The sequence below is a fragment of the Balaenoptera musculus genome, chromosome 1, assembly GCF_009873245.2.
Source record: "Balaenoptera musculus isolate JJ_BM4_2016_0621 chromosome 1, mBalMus1.pri.v3, whole genome shotgun sequence".
Lineage (NCBI taxonomy): Eukaryota > Metazoa > Chordata > Mammalia > Artiodactyla > Balaenopteridae > Balaenoptera > Balaenoptera musculus.
The window spans coordinates 133,710,123-133,730,826 of NC_045785.1; the positions used below are offsets into that span (position 1 = coordinate 133,710,123).

Below are 20,704 nucleotides of genomic sequence, written 5' to 3' on the forward strand. Positions count from 1 at the left end.
ACATCCTTCTCCAGTAACTGTCACATTCTAATTTTTAGTATATTATCTGGTTCTAGAACTGACTAGAAGTTAGGACACTTTAGGACTAGCTCAGTTCTTCATCATCCTTTTCTAAAAAGCAGCTTATTTGTGCTCACTACCTAATCATATTTCTGTACCTTGAAATCTGATTTCATCTGCCACTGAAATTTCCAGCAGTATCAGAGATGTGATAAGTTCCATAACTGCTGTCCTCTTCACCTTCTAACTCTCTTCAGAGTTTGTAATGGTTGACTTCCCTCCCCTCTTTAGAGCTCTCCTTTCTTGACTTCTGTTACTTTTTTTCTCTTGGTTGTGTTTCTCCCTCGCTGTACCTTCTTGACTATTTCCCTCTTTGTAAGTGCAGGTATCTAAAGGTCTTATCCTTACCCTTCTTCGCTTGCTTTGTCCTTTCTCTGTAGACAACTTCACCTATCTTCATGTTTCCAGATATCATCTTGGTGCCAATAACTTTTAAGTCCCTATTTCTGGCTTTAATTTCTCAGTTCCAGACCTGAATTCCCAATTGGTCATCTGAACATCTCTACTGGAATGTTCAAAACTGAAGCCATTCTCTTTGTGTAGTTCCCTTCTTTATCCCCTCCTTCCCCCCAGCCTCTTGTTCTCATGTGATTGCTGTTTCTGTTAATATGACCACCATCCTTCTAGTCCTTCTAACCTTACATTACTCATTTGTTTCTACCTAGATGTCTTAATAACTACCCATCTATCTCTTCTTGGTTCTGTCTTCTTCCCTCATGTTATTCCTTTCACTGCTTGTTTGGCATTAATCTTCTTAAAATCACTATTGAATCATATTACTTTATTTCTTTAAACACTTTTGCCATATCTCCATTATCTATAGGATGAAATCCAAATTTGCAATAACACTACAGGTCCTCTGAATTCTGACCCAGACTTGGCTCTCTAACTTCCTCTTTCTTTACCCACCACAGATATTCTGGGTCCAGGCCTCGTAGGACTGCTTCAGGTTTCCCGGGCATTCTCATACCTGGGCTTCTGCTCACATTGGGCCATCAGCCTGGATTATCTTGCTATGTTCTCTCACTCCACCACCCTCATCTATGATAGTCGCATTTGTCCTGAAGCCCAATTAGATATCACCTCTTGGCAGTTGTTTCTTTTATTCCACTAATCTGAATTCACAGCATTTATCTCTGATAAACAGCTCCTTTTTTAACCTGTAATAATGAATGTATGTCCTTACACTTTTAACAAGTTGTTGGTGTGTATCTTCTTTACTAGATTGGAACCTCTTAGTTGACAACACTATCTTCATTTTGGTGTCACCATGGCAACTAGCAGGTTGTTTTGTGCATGGTTGCAGGTTGAGTGAGTGAGTGATTGTTAAGCAAATGACTGACACATTAGAGAAACCTTTGCTTGACTTTTTCAGGTGAGGCACTTCAAAGTGAAAAGTAATCTTAGGTGTGGGAAGTATTTCCCCTCCACCCCAATCCTCTGCAGGGAAAACCACATCCACTTCAGAGAAATATTTTAGGAATGATATTAGAGAATTAGTATCATTATGCGGCCACAGGGACTATAAACAGTTATACAGTCACAACTGTTGGTTCTGATAAATGCAAAGTTGATATGCGCCATTGTCCAAGTTAACAAGTCATAGCGTCAAGTGTACCTGGTTGCAAATGTCAGATCTGAACTCTTAGATTGTGCTGCTGGTTAATATTGTAACCATAGTTGTGTTAGTGAGCGCAGCATCTGTGCTTTTTTTTTTTTAAAGATTTTGTTGGTAGTAAATAGCTTTTATTAAATATTTTCTTGTTCCTAATACAGAATGGTAAGATAAAATAAGTTCTTTTAATAATAGAAAATGATCTTTTTATCCTTTCTGCTGCATTTCAGGTTGATAGCATACACATGTGTGCTATTGTTGGCGTTTCGGTTAAGAGATTAATTAGTCTATCAAAATCACAGGAGCAGATTTAGCAGTTATCTCACAGGTAGGGAGCTTACTGCTTTAGGAAAGAAAGTTCATACCTGTGACTGGAACTCTCCATTCTCTCTGAAAGGATTGCCTTTATCAGAGGCAGTTGTGAGGCAGTGGAAATGGCACAAGGTTTGAAGTTGCCCTAACTGGATTCCAATTCCATCTCTTCTCATCATATATTTTTTTTAAGATTTTTTTGTGTGTGATGTGGACCATTTTTTTTTAAATTAATTTTTATTGGGGTATGGTTGCTTTACAATGTTGTGTTAGCCTCCACTGGACAACAAAATGAATCAGCCATACACATACAGATACCCCCTCCCTTGAAGTGGACCATTTTTAAAGTCTTTATTGAATTTGTTACAGTATTGCTTCTGTTTTATGTTTCGGTTTTTTGGCCCCAAGGCCTGTGGGATCTTAGCTCCCCAAACAGGTATCGAACCCACACTCCCTGCATTGGAAGGCGAAGTCTTAACCACTGGACCACCAGGGAAATCCCCTCTTCTCATCATTTTTAACCCTCAGCCTCAGCTTCCTTATCTGAGGAGATGTTTATTATGATTTGAAAGAAGAATGCATGACCAACAACATAAATTTTAATTTGAGACAAACTTCAATTCTCTCTGACTCATGGAACCAGTGAGATAATAGAAGTGTTATGTTTCTCATTTTATGTTTCTCATTTTGCTTGGACAGGTTTAAACCAACCCAATAAAGAAATTTCAGGTATGGCATCTTAGGAAGCATCCTGTCTCTGTATCTCATGACTTTACTCATTTGTTTTTTCCATTTTTACTTGCACAGTTTGGCAAATTCCTTTCTTCTGAAGTACAGTCATAATTCACCATTCTGTTATGTAACTTGAGGTAGAAAGATGGGAGTGGAGTTGTTTATAGTGCATCTTGAGATTTATTTTTGAGACTTGATCTAGGCTCTTGGCTGCTATAGAAACTTTCCAAAAAGGAAAAATATATGATTCAGATAAGTTGAGCAAAATTATCTAAACATTGCTTACTTTACTTGCGCCAGCAGTGTCTCCTTCTCCTCTCTCCTTCCCCTCCCTCTCCCCAACCCTTCCCACCCCCTTCTCCTGTTCTTTTTTTGGGGGGGGAGGGAGCAGGATTGGCTCAGCTATTTACTGAAGCCTTTTTAGTTTATATTTCAAACAGAAGGATTTGTAAATCAGAGAGGTGGAAAATCTAGTTGAGTTTGTATCCAAACAGACTGGAGCTGCCTCCAGGGATGAAGCGTGTTTTGTTATGACCCTCTTGGCACTCCCCTGCCATCTAATTTCTGTAGTAACAATACTTAAGAAATGAAGCTCCCAAGTTTCTCATAAAGCTGTTGTGTCTGCTGGATTGTTCTGACTACTTTCTTTTCTCTGAAATGTACAGCCTATTTACTTTCCTGTTGTCTTCAGAAATTTGCACGTTAACTTTTTCCCATTTCAGTTGACAGTTAATATATCACAACAGGAACTTCCCATCCATTTCATTTTTTTCCTTTGCTTACAAAATAATTTTTATTTTGTCTGTGTTTGCCATGTTATTTCTAACTACAGAGTAGAGAATAACAGGAAAAATTCAAGGTAGAAAAGAGTAAAAAGAAGATGAATTCTTGGGATAGGAAGGAAGTGAAAGAGACTGAAGTAGAAAGAGAACTGGTAATAAAGATTATTATTTTATGTCAGTTCATTTTTTTTTATCTTAGAGCACTTTGGGTTTTTTTCCTTTTACTTTAATCAAAGTAGTGCCATCAAAGAGTCAAAAACATATTTAAACAAACCTTTTATAATTAATTTTTAGAAGTAGGAACTGTAGGGAAGTATTCAGATGTGTGTTAGGAACCAGATGAGCTAGGGAGGGAGCCTGTGAAATAATACATTGGGAGTGACTGACAGTAAGAGAGAGAAAAATATATTTAAAAGCAGAATATCATCAGCAGTGCACAAAACAATTAGATAAAAATAGCCTTGGAGTAGCTGCTCAAAGCTAGAAGGTTCCACAGTGGTAGGTAAGCCTCCCAAAAAAGAAACCGCATGCAAAATAGGAATGAGGAGAAAATGTGGCCTCTTTAATAATGTTTAATGTCAGTGATATAGCATAGGGTTGTTGATAAAGATGAGCTTTTATAACTAAATGTGTTTCTATGGTTAATAAATTAGAATTATACTAAAATTTCCATAAGCTTTCCCAAACTTAGCAATGAATTTAACTGCTCTGTTGTATTTATGCCTAAATAATACATTCTTATATAGTACTTGTCTTAGTCCCTGCTGCTATAATAGGATACCATAGACTGGGTGGTTTAACAGCAAACAGATTTGATGTCTGCTAAGGGCCCTCTTCTGGGTTGCAGACTGCTGACTTCTTGTATCCTCACATGGTGGGAAGAGGACGTGGGAGCTCTCTGGGATCGCTTTTATAAGAGTACTAATTCTATTCATGAGAGCTCCACCCTCATGACCTAATTACCTCCTAAATGCCCCAACTCCTAATCCCACCACTCTGGCGGTTAGAATTTCAACACATGAATTTTGGAGGGACACCAACATTTAGTCCGTTGCAGTACTGTTGTCATACCATCATATAAATATTGTAAGGTCCTTACTGAAGGACCAGTTTGATGTAGTAATAATGTCCAGGTAAATAGGATAATCTCATTCTAACTAATGTTTCTTTTCTATTTTGAATAAAACTTAAAAATTACCAAACTCTTTTTAAAATTCTAGTATTTGTATGTATCCAAGTTTAGTTGCTGTCATTGAGGACCTCTTAATAGCTATTTTAAAGCACACTATATTCTAGTATCCATTTAAACTAGAAGGTGGATTCTTGAGGCTAGAAAGTTTTTTAAAATTAGAAACTGGACATCAGAAAACTGTTAAAACGCCATGGAGACGGTAATAAATAACATCATAATCTGTTGTTGAATCTGAAGGCATAATGGGCAGGAAGACACCCTTACTGATTCTTGTAGCTACAAAAACAATAGAGAAAACCCAATAGGAATATACACCAAAAATCCAGTAGGAAGAACAAAATATATACCTAGTGTAGTGAATTGATGATGGCCTTCAAAAATGTCCTGATCTCCAAGTGGCCTTGTCCTAATATCCAGAACCTGTGAATGTGACTTTATTTGGGAAGAGGGACTTTGCAGAAGAAATTAAATTAAGGATCTCTCAATAAGGCCATCCTGGTTTATCTGAATGGGTTCTAAATCCAATAAGATTTCTGTCCTTATAAGAGACAGAAGAGAAGAAGACATAGACACAGAGGAGAAAGCCTTGTGAAGCAGAAGCAAAGATTGGAGTTACATAGACACAAGCCAAGAAGTGCCTGAAGCTATCAAAAGCTGGAAGAAGCAAGGAAAGATGCTCCCCTTTGGCCTTTGGAGGAAGTGCAGCTTTGCCTATACCTTAATTTTGGACTTCTCGTCTCCAGAAAACTGTGAGAGATAATTTTCTGTTATTTTTAAGCCACTCAGTTTGTGGTAATTTGCTCTAACAGCCCTAGGAAACTAATACACTTGGGTTTTTTTTTTTTTGATAAATTCAATAAATTCTTGAATAAGTATGCTGTGTAGACTTTATCTCACCTCCTGTCATGTTTTTTGGATACAACACCATGAACTGGCTATTTTAAGTGGGAATCTCTGATTCTTCCTGTTTCTTAGTATCACTGATTGCTCTATCAGTTTTATCTCTTTATATTTTTAGAATAAAAATAAAGAATAGTTATGAATATGAAGAAACGAGAAGTGTGGCCAGATAGACACAATGATGATGAAATAGTGACCATGCTAAGGACTGGCTATGCATTCTGTCATCTACTCCTGGCAGTAGTCCTGTGAAACAGACGCTGTTATTATCCTCATTTTATAGACAAGAATACTGATGCCAAATGAATGGCAGAACCAAAATTCAAACCCAAATATGTATGACTCAAAATCCAGTTTATTATGGTGCTTCCCCATCCCTTTGTACAAATGGCAATTACTGATTGACTATTTCTTATTTTAAAATGACTTAAATTACTGACAAGCAGCTGTGAGACCTTGTCTCTCTTTTCTCTCTTCCCAAGATTTTGTTCCCGATTCAAAGCCCTACAGAGTGACTGACTTAGCAAATTACCTTTCCTTATGGAGATAATCCTTTCATTCATCATATATATTTTTAAAATTTCTATTAAATGCTGCACACTGTTCTGGCCTATGTGAATAAAGCATTCAAAACAGTCAGCAGTGCAGACCAAAGCCCCTGCCTTCATGGAGCTTACATTCTGGTAGGAGTAGACTGACAAAGATAGACAGCTCTATGTTATGTCATAGGGTGATGAATGCAGTGGGGGAAAATTGAGGTGGGGTACAGGATCTAGAGAGTACTGTGGGTGGGCAAGAAGGCAGAGGAACATTATTCTATATGAGATGACCAGGGAAAATCTCACTGTTTAAGGGACATTTGGTCAAGATCTGAAGAAAAAATTCCCAGAACTGAAGGTTATGAGTTTCCAGGTTAAATGAACCTGTTAAGTGCTCAGCAACGTAAATAAAGACCTATTTCAAAGCACATCTTTGGGAAATTTCGGAACATCTGTGATAAGGAGAACCTCCTAAAAGTTTATAGGGATTTAAAACAGAAACAAAAATATGCTATACAGCATTCGAATAAGAGTGGCATCTGAGTTCTTGACAGCAATGTTAGAGGCTAAGACCATGGAGTAGTGCTGTTAAAGTTCCACGTGAACATGACTCAAAACTGAAATTGTATTCCAAGCTAAATGATCTGTCAGGTAACAGAAGGGGTAAATCGAAAAGAACAAGAAAAAGACAAAGGGAATCCCCAGAATACTGGTGAAGGGATGTCCCGGGATGGCAGCCATGTAGCTGGCTGAGAGAGTGTCCAGTCCAAACTGGGGTAAGAGGATAGAAGGCTTTTAGGGCCTTCTCAATTTAATCTCAATATATCTAAATAATATTCTTATACCACTAGGTTTTATTTAGAAATGTTGAGATAAATACCAAAAGACAAGGCTAAAAATTAAAAGAAGGAATGCCTTTGATGGGGTGGGTTATGGGGTTGCTATTTTTTTATTTATTTGATTTTAAGTATAGTTGAGATTTTTCCCACAATGTACATATATTACTTAATAATGTGTAATTTAAGGAAACAACCTTCTGAACGTGTAAAATCAGCATGATAGTTACTACTTTACAGTGTTGTGAAAAATAACATGTTAAAATTAAGTTCCCCAGAAGAATGCTGGCACATACTGGGTGCTCATTAAATGTTTGTTTCTTTCTCTCTGCCAGTTTTGTTGTATTTTCTGTGAGAAAAGAAATCTTGAGTTCCATACAATCGATGTATGAACACATTTAAAATCCAACTAGTTTTTAAGTAGGGTACTGAAATTTCAGACTTTAAGTACAAATTATGCATAATTTAATAGATTATGACAAACATTCTAGATGCCAGATTTTTCATGAGAACAACTCCTTTCATTAAAAAACAGTCACAGATAGTAAATATGTAATCAGAAATGAAGTACACAGCAAACAATTAATTTGACGAAATTTAATGCCCTTTAACCACTTTGGATGTACTTCTTACTATCAACTGGACAGGAAAATCTATCTCCAGCAGTATTTAGATCAGTATTTATTATACATTCAATAAATCTTGGTTGATAATATTGTTGACTAAATTGCCTTAAGTTATCAGGGTCATTTGTGGCAGGAAAAGTATAAATGTTGTTGACTGCTAAAGTGAAGGCACCAGTTTATTTCAGTTCCACTTTATTACAGCATTACTATCAGGTGACTAGTAAACCCTGCACAATCTTTTCTCAAAATTATTTCATTGGATAAGTGCTGAAGATTGAGCTAATATTAGCCCGTAATATGAGGAACATAAGTGATGTGTTAGTTTGTTTTACTGGTGCTGCTTGAAATATATGCCCAAAGTTCTATAAGATACTATCCTACATACCTACTGAGAAATTATTTCACAGAACATTTCATTTGTACCTCTCCTTGGGTAATTTATAACGTCAGCATTTTCTTATCGAGGCATCGACTATTACAGTATAGGGTATATGTAGTGTCTTATCTCTAGTAGTCTTGGTAAGAGTAATACTTTTTTGACAAAGTTACAGACTTCTTCACATGATTGTAGTTGCAGGGGGATGTACTCTAGACCATGTAATGAACGCATTAAAAGTGATCTCTGGTAAAAGAATTAAACATTTTTATAAATGGAAGGAAAAGAACCATTTAGAGAATCCAAGGTGATGGTAGCTTGTGAGTCCTGGTAAATGAAGAAATCCATAAAGATATTTATCACAAGAAGGTGAGCTTTTTGAGGGAAAGAATGCCATGTCAAATCAGGGATGAATGATAAAAACTGTTCTCATTCCCCGCCCCCCGCCTTTTTACAGCCTCCCTCCCCCAAACACACAGAATACTATTTTTATTTTATTTTATTCAACAAATGCTTACATAGTGGTTTGTGCCAGGGATTGTTCCAAGCACTTTGCAAATATTTACTTACTTTACTCTATGAGCTAGGTACTATTATTATCTCTGTTTGTTTACTTTTTTAATATTTAATGAAACCAAGGCAGGGCTTTTCCAAGACTCTGTAAGTAGTAAATGGCACAGCTGGTATTTGAACCTGGTAATCTCGCCCTACAGTTAGTCCTCTGAACCTCTGTGCTCTTTCTGCTGCTCACCTTAGAGTGGTGAGCAAAAGAGGCTGAGTTCTTAGGACTTCCCTGGTGGCGCAGTGGTTAAGAATCCGCCTGCCAATGCAGGGGACACAGGTTCAAGCCCTGGTCCAGGAAGATTCCACATGCTGCGGAGCAACTAAGCCTGTGTGCCACAACTACTGAGCCTGCACTCTAGAGCCCACGAGCCACAACTGCTGAAGCCCACGTGCCACAACTACTGGAGCCCGCGTGCCTAGAGCCCATGCTCTGCAACAAGAGAAGCCACCACAATGAGAAGCCCGCACACCACAATGAAGAGTAGCCCCCACTCGCTGCAACTAGAGAAAGCCCGCGCGCAGCAACGGAGACCCAACGCAGCCAAATATTAATTAATTAATTAATTAATTTTTAAAAATCTCTTCTAAAACAAAAAGAGGCTGAGTACTCCTGAGTCCTGTGACGCTGTCAACCGTTATCTCCTTATACAGTTAAAAAAATAAATTTATTAGCAGAGTTGTCTGTTTTACTGTCACTTAGTGGAAAATAATGTGTAGTCATTTATTTGAAAATATGAAAACAAAATATGTAGGTTTCTTGTTGCTATTGGCAATCTTAGGAAAAACTATGATGAATGAAATTCTGTTTACTAAAGATGCAACTTCATGCATCATTTAGAGAACTTCTCTACCAAGAACATGTTTGGCACTTAATAGCACTCAGTAAATATTGAGCCTAATTAAACAGTGAACAAGGATGCACAATATATTTTCAGCATTTTCCAATTCATCATATTCTTTTTTTTTTTTTTTTTTTAATTTATTTATTTGTGGCTGTGTTGCGTCTTCGTTTCTGTGCGAGGGCTCTCTCCAGCTGCGGTGAGCGGGGGCCACTCTTCATCGCGGTGCGCGGGCCTCTCACCATCGTGGCCTCTCTTGTTGCGGAGCACAGGCTCCAGGTGCGCAGGCTCAGTAGTTGTGGCTCACGGGCCCGGCTGCTCCGCGGCACGCGGGATCCTCCCAGACCAGGGCTCGAACCCGTGTCCCCTGCATTAGCAGGCAGATTCTCAACCACTGCGCCACCAGGGAAGCCCCCCATCATATTCTTTTTAATTTCATGTGATATGGAATTTAAAATATGTATCATGAAAGCCTTAGGAAATTTTGAATGTTTTATAGGAGATCATTTTAATCATGCAACAGCTGATGGTACAGGGTAAACCATGATCCATAATAATCACATTTTACAAATTCAAGCCTAGAACTTCTCTAAGGACAAAACATATCCTTAAAAGCAGTGTTGTGATCTTTCTCTTGCCAATGAGATAGAAACCATTGTATTTATTTCCTGACATGAGGGGGAAAGGGATATTTCCAGTTCCCGTACACAAATACCCCTGTTCTTATTTCTCTGGATGGCCTCTTGAGAGATCTAATAGTGGAAGTGTGATTCTGCCCCTAGTCACCAATGACTATTTCCTTAGCAAATTCATTAACCCCTCTTTTATCTCTCAACTTTTGTCACTTATAAAATATCACTTACATATTAGACATCCCCTAAATATAGCTATTTTTCACTTATTTCTGTTTTCTATCAATATGACATTTTAAGACCAGCATGGTAAATACATTATTTAGTTTTAAATTAGTTCAAAAACCCAAGCCATAGGCGCTCTAACTTTATTTTATCCTGGGGCAGATTTATCTGTTAATAGTAACCATTATTGAAGGTAGGTTAAAGAATAGTACAGGCACATAATCATAATTCTTGAATATGTTAAAACCCAAATTTTTGTTTTTTATTGGAGTTACATCACTCCTATCACTGAAACAAATCTCTCATAGATGATTTTCAAGTTTTTCATTGGTTTTTAGCTTCAGCAATAATAAAGTTAGATGCCATGTTCTATTGCGGAGAGAAAATACGTTATCCATTGTGACGGACCGAAAAATTTGTTATTAAAGCAAATGGCAAATCAATCCTTGAATGCAGTATTTTTGTTGGTGAACTACATGGTGCTTTCTTTGTAGGATTGCTGGTTTGGAATTGACTATGTGCCTTGTCTCATAATTCTGTACCTTTACCTTTTGTACCATTGCTTTTGCCTTTTCTGGAAGACTATCTAATTTATTTCTTATTATGTAGAACTTTATTCGGTAACTATAAAGAATTATTTTTTACTGTATGTGCAGAAATTTAGAAGGAAGTTTAACCTCTTGAAAGTTATTTTTCATATTTACTGATATTTTCTAAAACTGAAAATGATTATTTATGGAGTTATTTTTCATGTCCATAGTGTTTTACACTTGACTTTAACAGATTGGCAGATCATTCATCTCACCTTTTAAAATAAGAAAAAATCTCATATCATTACATAGGAACTTTCAAAAATAACCCTTCTCAAAAAATAGGGGGAAAATGTATGTATTTCAAAATGTAATATTTGAAATGAAAATGTAATAACACTAGTATCATTAAGTGGAACAGAGATGCACTCTTGGAGCCTAGAATATAATTGAATAAAAGGGTCTAATTTTTATTACTATCACCATCCTAATGGTTCAGAAGTAATGACTAGAAGTACCACAGATTAATTTTCCCCTTGCTTAAGAATTTCAGTTTTCCTTTGGGGAATGGATTTTTCTATTAAAAAATAATCAGAGCCATCTTTTTAAAAATCAAATATATTTGACACATAACATTGTATGAATTTAAGGTGTACCACGTGTTACTTTGATACATTTATATATTGTAATATGATTACCGTTGTAATGCTATTTATCACATTACATAATTGTAATATAATTTTGTTGTCCATATTTATTACATTGTACATTAGATCTCTATGGCCTACTTACTATCCATTGCAAGTCTGTACCCTTAAACAACATCAGTTTTATCCCCCCAAACCCATCCTCTGGTAAGCACCATTTTACTGTCTGACTTGTTTGTTTTGAGTTTGACATTTTAGATTTCATATATAAGTGATGTCATACCATATTTGTCTTTCTCTGTCTGACTTATCTCACTTAGCATAATGTGTTCAAGGTCCATGCATGTTGTCACAAATGGCAGGCTATCCTCCTATCTCATAGCTGAATAATATTTCATCGGTATATAAATCATATCTTTTTTACCCACTCATCTGTTGATGGACATTTAAGGTTGTTTCCGTATCTTGGATATTGTGAATAATGCTGCAGTAAACATGGGAGTGTGTATATCTCTTTAAAATACTGTTTTCATTTCCTTTGGGTATGTACCCAGTAGTGGAATTGCTGGATTGTATGGTAGATCTATTTTTAATTTTTTGAGGAACACCCATATTATTTTCCATAGTATTGGATCAATTTATATTCCCATCAGTAGTGTATGAGGGTTCCCTTCTCACCACATCCTTACCAGAACCTGTTGTCCCTTGTCTTTTAGATGATAATCATTCTGACGGGTGTGAGGTGATAATATCTTATTGCAGTTTTGATTTGCATTTCCCTGATGACTAGTGATGTTGAGCATCTTTTCATGTGTCTGTTGTCCATTTTGATGTCCTCTTTGCTTCATGATTTATATCTTGGAGTTCTGCTAGATTTTAACTTGCTTTAGTTAGTTGTAAGAGAGTAATGGAAATTGAGTGAAGTGGACTTTACCTGCAGTATGCGCTAGTGTTTTCAATTATATAGTACATGTATATGTTGTTGTATCAGTGGTATGCCAAAGATGACTGTACCATGACATCTTTGCTTTTTATAAGTAGATTTATGGAAACAGTAGCCCACACTTGCAAATATTCTTTAAAAGTAAGGCAAAAATAAATGCCTAATGACATATTTTTACTGAAACTGAAGTGTTATCTGCATTATATGGGAAAGGTGGACTAATAGTACTTCAGTTGTGACAGCAGATTAGCTTAACAGGAAATCAACAAGCCAAGCCGTGCAGATAGTTATATATGTATTTTAAAGCCACTGAAGAAAATGAGTTTTTGAAAGCTTTATTAAAGTTCAATTTAAGCTCTTCTTTTAAATGAGGAGGGCCAATGTCATAGGCATGTCCTTGGCTCTGTGAACACATTGAGATATCCATTAATATCCAACCCTATCCCAGAAAGCTTTTAGTTGCTTCTTACTGTTTATTAATGATTTTTTTCATAGAAATAGAAGTGTTGCTTTTGTTTCTGTAGTATATTATTACTCATACACTGAAATAAAACTAGAAAAAGATTTGCCTGGATTTTTCCACAAAGGTTTTGCTTATTTTTCTTTGAAGTATGGTCCTATTCATATGACAGCCTGAGTATTGAGAAGGGTGACTGATGTGTGATTTTGCCTGCTCTTTATAGTGCTTTCTCCTGACCAGTGGCCATTTCAGGTAAGCAAATGCAGTCTACTAAATCATCTTAGCTGGAAAAGCAAGGCAAAGCTCTAATGCCTAGCCAGAAGTTGTAAAAACGTTGTGTGGCCATCAAAATTGTCACTTGTCTGGCATGTGCCTTTTCTAAACACTCTGAGTACTTTGCTAACCATATGACTAACAGATCCTCTGGTCTTTATAATGCCTTTTTATCAGAAGAGAAGTATGCCTTGTGGTCCCATCATATACAAATAAAATGGAATAAAAATTAGAATTTCAGTGGCATTTCTGAATAAGTGGGTGACTTTGGTGTTTGTCATTCTAGTTATAAACAATGGTTTCCTTTTCTAATACGAACTCTGAAAAGAATGCAGTAGGAAGGCCACAGCATCAGAATGTCAGTCTGGTTTATGGGGAGACATTAAAAGAAACTGTGTTTATGGTTAGAAGAAGCTGTGTCTCTGATCATCTGCTGTTCAGAAGAGGGAGCACACGTACAGACTGGTGTACACCTCAGTTTGACTGCTATCAATGTGTGTATCTGCTTGGAGGAGGAGATGACATGTATTACCAGGATTTTTTGTTTGTTTGCTCATTTGTTAATTTGTTTGATAAGAAAGTGGATGTGCAAGTAACTTTTAATTATATGCAGCTAGCTTTTTTGTGTGTGCCCTTTGATTTTCAGAAAATCATGCATCTATAGTTTTAGGGTTTCTTAATGGCTGTTACATTGACTTCTATACCTGTACCAAAGTCAGAATTCCATAATTACTTTTGTAAGGGGTAGGGAGAAAATATACTATCCATATTCTTCAAAGTTCACAAAACATACTGTTTGATTCATAACTAGAAAAAAAATATCCTAGCGTTTTAGAAACAAAACCAATATTCGTTGACACTGAACTTGGAAACTCACATAGATACAGCCTTCGGTAGTCCATTTATACCTGTTTTCAAGCTATTTGTTTATTTAGCAGATATTTATTAAGCATTTATTATGTGGTAGACATTATATAAGTTCCAAGAAGGACAAGAACACAGTGCTGTGTTAAGTTATAATAGGACCATAGTTTGACAAGGTGGTGACCAAACTTTAAATTTGATTGATGCTCTTATTTATGTTTGAATTATAATATGGAATTCTGGAACCAGAAGAGACCTTTAAAATTATCTACTCCAACCCTTCATTCAGTGTTTGAATCTTTCTTATTATTCATTTGATCATTGCTGATATTCGACTATTTTTGACTTACAAAAATGGCATTTTCACGTAGTTCAACCTAGTAGAACCATTTAGTAAGTACAGTGCTGGATCATGACTGCGTAAGATGGATTAGTCAAGACAACCCTATCCAACTCTCTGTATAGGGGAGAAATGTGAAACCAGATATTGACAAAATAGTGACTATTTGCAAAAATAAAATGGCTCAAGTGCCCTCATCTAACCAAAATGAATATGCTGGGTGCTGAATTGAGCTTTCTAGTTATGTGATCCAATATATCATTTCAAAACACCTTCAGACTCTATGAGGCTTTTCTAACCCATGAGGGATTTTCTGCATGGACATGGATTTCAGTTACTTTGTAACCTGAGCTCATGGCTGGAGTGTGAGCCATTTACGCATACTTCTCCAGCTTCTTAGAGAACTCCTTAGTGTTGTAGTTTAAGATTTTATCAGTCTCTTCAGTGTCTACCTCAAAAGCTGCATTTCTGTGATCAAGGCAGCACAACACATGGCTGTGGGTTCAGAGACATTAAAAATTATTCCAAGAAGCAACATCTAGGGATCAGGATTTCACCTATTACAAGTAGGTCCTAATTGGGTAAATGATGAAATGACTATTTTCCCTTCGTATATAATTCAATTGTCTTCAATTAGTTAACTTGAAATCGCACAAACCTGAGACGAATTCCTTTATATTCTTGTTTCACCGCATGTACATACACAGTGCTAGGCTGTGGCATCAGAAAATGGTATGCTATGGTCCCTGTCCTCAAGTTATTCTAAAGCACTCCTCAGAGTAAGTACTTACAAAGGTTTGGTAATTGAAATATATTCTTTCATCCATCCATCCATCTCTCCATCCAGGCATCACTGATTAAGTACCTATTAAGCCAGGCACTGTTATAGGCTCTAGCAATAAGCTGAAAACAAGACAAAGCCCCTCCCTCATCTACCTCATGTTCTGGTGGAGAAAAGAGACATTAAACATCAGTACATAGTATAATGTTAGAGAATGATGAAGGCTATAAAGAAAAAAAAAATAGTGGAAAGTAAAAAAAAAAAAAAATACAGAGGAGAATGTAATCAACTCTGGGTAGGAAATAAGGTAAACCACACTAAGAATATAATTTTAAATCTGGGTTTTGAAGGGTAAATAAGAGTATGACAGGCAGACCAGGCAAGGAAGGGACTTCTAGATAGAGAAGCAGCAACTTCAAGGCTAGAAGGCATAAAATGGGATTATAAATAGGAATGCTTACTTGTGAAAAAGATTTAGTATAGAAATTAATAAAATATGGTGTATAATATCCTTTGAACAGTGTTGACTAATGGAATAATATCATATTTGGGTATATGAAAAATTGTTTCCTCAACAGTGCTTCTCAGATTTACTCAAGTGTCAGAACTCTAGGTAGGAAAAGTGCTTTTTGCAGAACACAGTAAATTATTGTTATAATTCACCTTCAGATATCTGAAAATGTCATTATCGATCTGAATTTGGAACTATTCCAGGCATCTTTAAGATTAATTAACAGTAACAGATTCTAACATTTTAAAATATATTTAAAAAGAAAAAACTCACACTTGAGAAAATCGTATACATGAACTTTCTCTGTCATGTCACGGAAGATTGCTATTATTCTTTTTTATCATCAGAACACGAGTTCAGTAGCATAGTTTGAGAGCTGCTGCACTACAGTTATTCATCAGATGGGCTGCCAACCCGTGTGGGAAGAGTTAGGGAGTCACTGCCTCTTGTAGTAGGCAGCCCCTTCGGAAAGCGCCTTGCAATGGCTCTGACTTCCTTTTATTGAGCTGAAATCTCTTTCCCTGGTAATTTAGACTCACTGCTTAGACTCTAACTTAGACTCTGACTCTTGGATAGAATGATGGAAATCATGACTTATTTTTTATAAATATTCTGAGGAATAATAAGTAAAAATAATTTTGGTATACTTTGCACTATTTTAAGGTTAATTATAAATGAGACAAATAATGATAAAGCGTAAAGCTCACCTGAGTGAGAAGAGGGTAGGGGTTGTTGGTGTTTTGTTTCATACAGGGCAGGGTGGGAATCTGTGGTCTGTAAGTCTTCATGGTCAGATCCTTAGTTTGTTCTTTTCTGTATAACTTTTTGTTTATGTCTTTTCCCCCTCTATGACTCTTATTTGAGTAGCAATAGGGTTTATAGGAATAGTTCTTCTGAAGTAGAGATAGGAAACTCAAAGTAAAGGCAGAGGAAAATGCAATGTTAGAGTATTATGATCCTTTAAAGAAAATGAAAGCAGATAACGAAAACCAAATTATGATGGAATTAAAGGAGACTTTATATGTGAATCATTGAGACTTGGAGAGAAAAAGGGGAGGGAAAAAAGGGTGCCAAAGATACATACATTCACACTCATCACACATATGTATGTATGTGTACATATACAAATATATCTGTGTGTAAATGTATATCTAGATTGTATATGAGAGAGAGATATAATACATATATATAAACACATAAATAGAGATAGAGTATATTTGTTTCTATCAGCTGTTTGTTAAACGGTAGATAAAAGATTGAAACCGGGCTCTTCTCATGTCTGTCCTGTTCTACTGTCTGAAGTGGCAGGTGGAATCTGCTCAGTGATTCAAACAGTGAATTTTTTAATTGCTCAGTCCTGACATGCTAACCTTAGCAGACGAGCAGCTTCAGAATGTGTTAGGTCATCATACCAATAATGAAGATTACATCATTGACCTGCCTTCCTTTTTTGGAATGTAGGAAAAAACATCCCCTAGAAATACGTCAGATTTGAAAACAAACCAAAATAATGACTGAGAATAGTGATATTATCTATAGTTTCATCACAACTAGTTGACTAATCAGTTAGGAGCCATTCTGTTTATAAAATTAATTTTTAATTATTCTTTATTTTTAAAATGAAGTTCTAGCTTAAGACCTGAATGAAAGGTTTCAGAGAAATAAAAATTTTCTTTTCTGAATTTAAAATATTTCTATTGCAATAAGGTGACACACTGAGTGACTTTAAGATAATAATATTTGTGTTAACAGACTTCTATATATACATCAGCTGTAAGATATTTCCCTGGGTTTTGAAAAGTTTATGTTTTAATTCAGCACAATAACACTCAAAATAAGAATCTCTGAAATTTGTTTTATTTTTCTATCCCTAAAATAGGACAGATTTTGAAGTAGATTGCTTTAAAAAAAATGAATCACTTCTTAAAACACACAGATGTACACATCCACCCTTGGGACAGAAGAAATGAATTACCTCGCTTGGTAAATCGCATTGCTTCTCCTGAACTAGATTGCCTCCTGCATCCAGTGCTGTGAAAGAGAGGCGCTCTGAGCAGGAAGGATAGCCATTGTTCAGTGCTCTCTAGCAAAAGAACTGGGCGGGGAGGGGTGTGGGAGGGGATGGAGTTTGACTGGCGTTGGCTCTGGCTTTTCTACATTCCAATCTGTCTGAGGCACAGAGCGAGAGCAAAAAAAAAAAAAAAAAAAAAAAAGTGGAGAGAGAGAGAGCAAGTGAGCAAGCACGGTGAGTACCATACGGTATAGAAAGTGTTTTGACTGGCATGCCGGAAAGATCATGTTAGCAACACCCAGAAACTTCACGAAATGCAGACCCCAGGTAAGAGTTCCTAGAGCCTGTCTGAGACAGAAATTAAAAGTTCGTATATATTTAAAGGGAATGTGTGCTTTTTCAAAATTACACAAATGGAATGACTGTTTACTTTTGTGCTTATTGGCTTTTAAAAATAGGTTGTTTTTCATTACTGTGAGTTCACAGGAATACTGTGTGGAGGCTGTCAACATCCAGTACAAAATCCAGCTCAAGAATAGCCTTCTGAGAAACTCAGATAAATTAAAGGTGTAATGATCATAGCAAAATACTAACACTGCAACATTTACTTGTTCTTTTAATAATTTGAAGTGGATTTCTTATTCTGTATCTTCCCCAGATTCTTTATGAAATATTAAGATACCTGGGAATGGATACAGCCCATTTCTTCCTGAGGGAGACAAAATATATTGACCATTAATAATATTGTAACAACCTTGCTTGAATCTCAGTAGCGTGTAGTAAATCTGTTTAATTCGGAAAGCTCAACAGGTTGGATCCATAGACAACAGTAAGAGTTCAAATGAGAACTTTGCTTGTTTTTTGTTTTCTGTGGGTTTTTTTGCCCAAGCAGGCTTTTAATATCCTCTGCCAATAGATGACAAGTTAGAAACTTTAATTAGCTCATTGAAAGTTAAATCTGAAAGAGACTTGAGAGACGTCTACTGCAGTCCACTCTCTCCATTTTCAATGAGAACATTTAGGTCTAAGGGAGTTGATGCCTGCTCGAGATCACAGCATTACAACAGAATTGAAAAGAAAATCCAGGTCTCATGATCTGCAGTTTACTGGTTTTTTCATGGTACCAGCTATCAATACATTTAGGCTTTATACTTTATCCATACTGTATCTGCTGGCTCAGGTACCATGAATTATTGCCTAAAGACCAAATGCATCGTAAACCTAGATTGAAATCTTATGGGGAGGAAATATTGGGGGTTGGATGTCATCAATATTGATATCATATTCTTTTTCGAAACCAAAAATATATAACAAAATATTTATCAGAATAAAAAATAGCTTTCAATTAAGGAAAATAACTATAGTTTGTATGTTGCTTTTATATAAACAATTACATAGCTGTGGCATGTTCTGAATATCTGTATATGAAATTAAAATTAAAATTGATTTTAATTTCTTTTAAAGACTTTGGGACTTAGCAACTGTATAATTTAAGTTAGTAAAGCTGTTTTGGGGTAACTTGTATCTATTTACTGGAAGCAAAACGTCACCCCATAGTCACTGCCTTCTCTATGTTTATATTTTTTTAATGTAAGATAACATTTTAAAATTATCCAGCTGTTTGAACCAGTTGCTTCCTTATCCAAGGTCCAGCTCTGTTTCCTCCATTTATAAGGGTCCTCTGTTACACCACCTCATGAATTATGTGTTAGATGGTAACTTAAGTGGAGGATCTTGAGAGTCACAACAGACAGTGAACATCTGTCCTCATACATTTTCATTTAGTCCCTAAAAAGGTTGCTGCCCTTTCTATTTTTCTGGAGACCATTGTGGGGTTGAAAGAGGCCACACTATTCTAGTGAGCTAAATAGTAAAGATAGCCACTGTCAAAAGGATCTGTCATGGCTCTTTACAATTCCTGGGAACAAGTTAGCTTGATTTGGCTGTAAGCACAGTGAAGGGATGCAGTGTTTTTGTGTTAAAGCTTGACCTGCTGTTCCAGTTTTTGACTAGGTCTGTGTAGATGCAGTTGTGATTTATAAGTTTGTGAGGGATGAACAGTAAGTTGTAAGGAACAGTTTCACTACTGCTCTCAGCTATCGGAAATCAAATTACAAAGTACATTCTCTACCCAGAAGGAAACAAGAGACTGTCTTACTGCCGAATCCATTATTAAAACACACTGTTTATAAAAGGACTGATGGCTGTGAGAATGAGGACATAATGCTCTATCCAACTTAACAGTGTTCATGTTGTGTTACACAGGGCTTAGATTTTTTTCTCTCATCTTTTATCCTGCTGGCGTATGTGAAAGGACTGCCATGATATATGTGTATATATTATGTGTGTATATGGTGGGTGGATGGATGGATGGATGGATGAAGATGGACTTTTGGCCTTAGTGTATTTCCGCATGTTAGAAACAATCAAGTCATTAATCTATTGCTGGTATTTTACTGACCTAACTTGAAAGAAACTACTTTATTAGCCAATCTGATAATTATAAAATTACTACCATGCATTGGAAAGAGAAAAATATTAGAAGGAAACACATACTCCTTTCTCTGTCCTGAATACAGATGTCAGATTATGCAGGTTTATACTTTCTCTGTTAGAGAAAAGCAGTGTGCTAATAAGGTGCCCATTTTATGACCAAAGACAGATTGTAAATGGGAAGGGAGTGGGTAGGGTGAAATGAATGACATGAGGAAAGAAACTCTCTTATGTATGTGAAACAATTTTCTTTTGACCATTGTTTTTTTGAAGTCAGGCCCATTTTCACTACTCATGATTTTTTTTCCTTGATACTAGTTTCTCTAAATTTTTTTTCATGAAATATATATCCATATAGTTTATATATTAAATTTGCAAAGAAGGTAAACAGCTCTGTGTCATAGCCATTGACATTTTTCTGATAAAAGTTTGGCTATAGTTGATCAAAACTTTTGTCTCATTCAGAGGAGTTACTTCTTTCCTGCTGCAATTTCTCTCTACTTCTTGGGTATAATTCAGTGTTTTGTAATGCTCTGAGTTGTCAAGTTAATTCTTTACTCATAAAGGTTACCTGATTATCCACTCAAAACTCTGGGAATCCTATTATGTAGACCACATGGT

The 20,704-nt window shown here is 36.2% G+C and overlaps 1 protein-coding gene across 4 annotated transcripts in view; it reads left to right on the plus strand.

Moving 5' to 3' along the window:
- The window catches only part of RASAL2 (RAS protein activator like 2), a 387,777-nt gene that overhangs the window by 217,429 nt on the left and 149,644 nt on the right, over positions 1-20,704 (plus strand). The window contains exon 1 of one of the 4 annotated variants that reach the window (XM_036849998.1): positions 17,812-17,917. The exons of the other annotated variants lie outside the window; for them this stretch is intronic. Coding sequence (XP_036705893.1) covers positions 17,905-17,917 — 13 coding nt within the window. The 5' untranslated portion in view covers positions 17,812-17,904. Of the gene's footprint in view, positions 1-17,811; positions 17,918-20,704 lie in introns of those variants that run through there. 4 annotated transcript variants of the gene reach the window in all.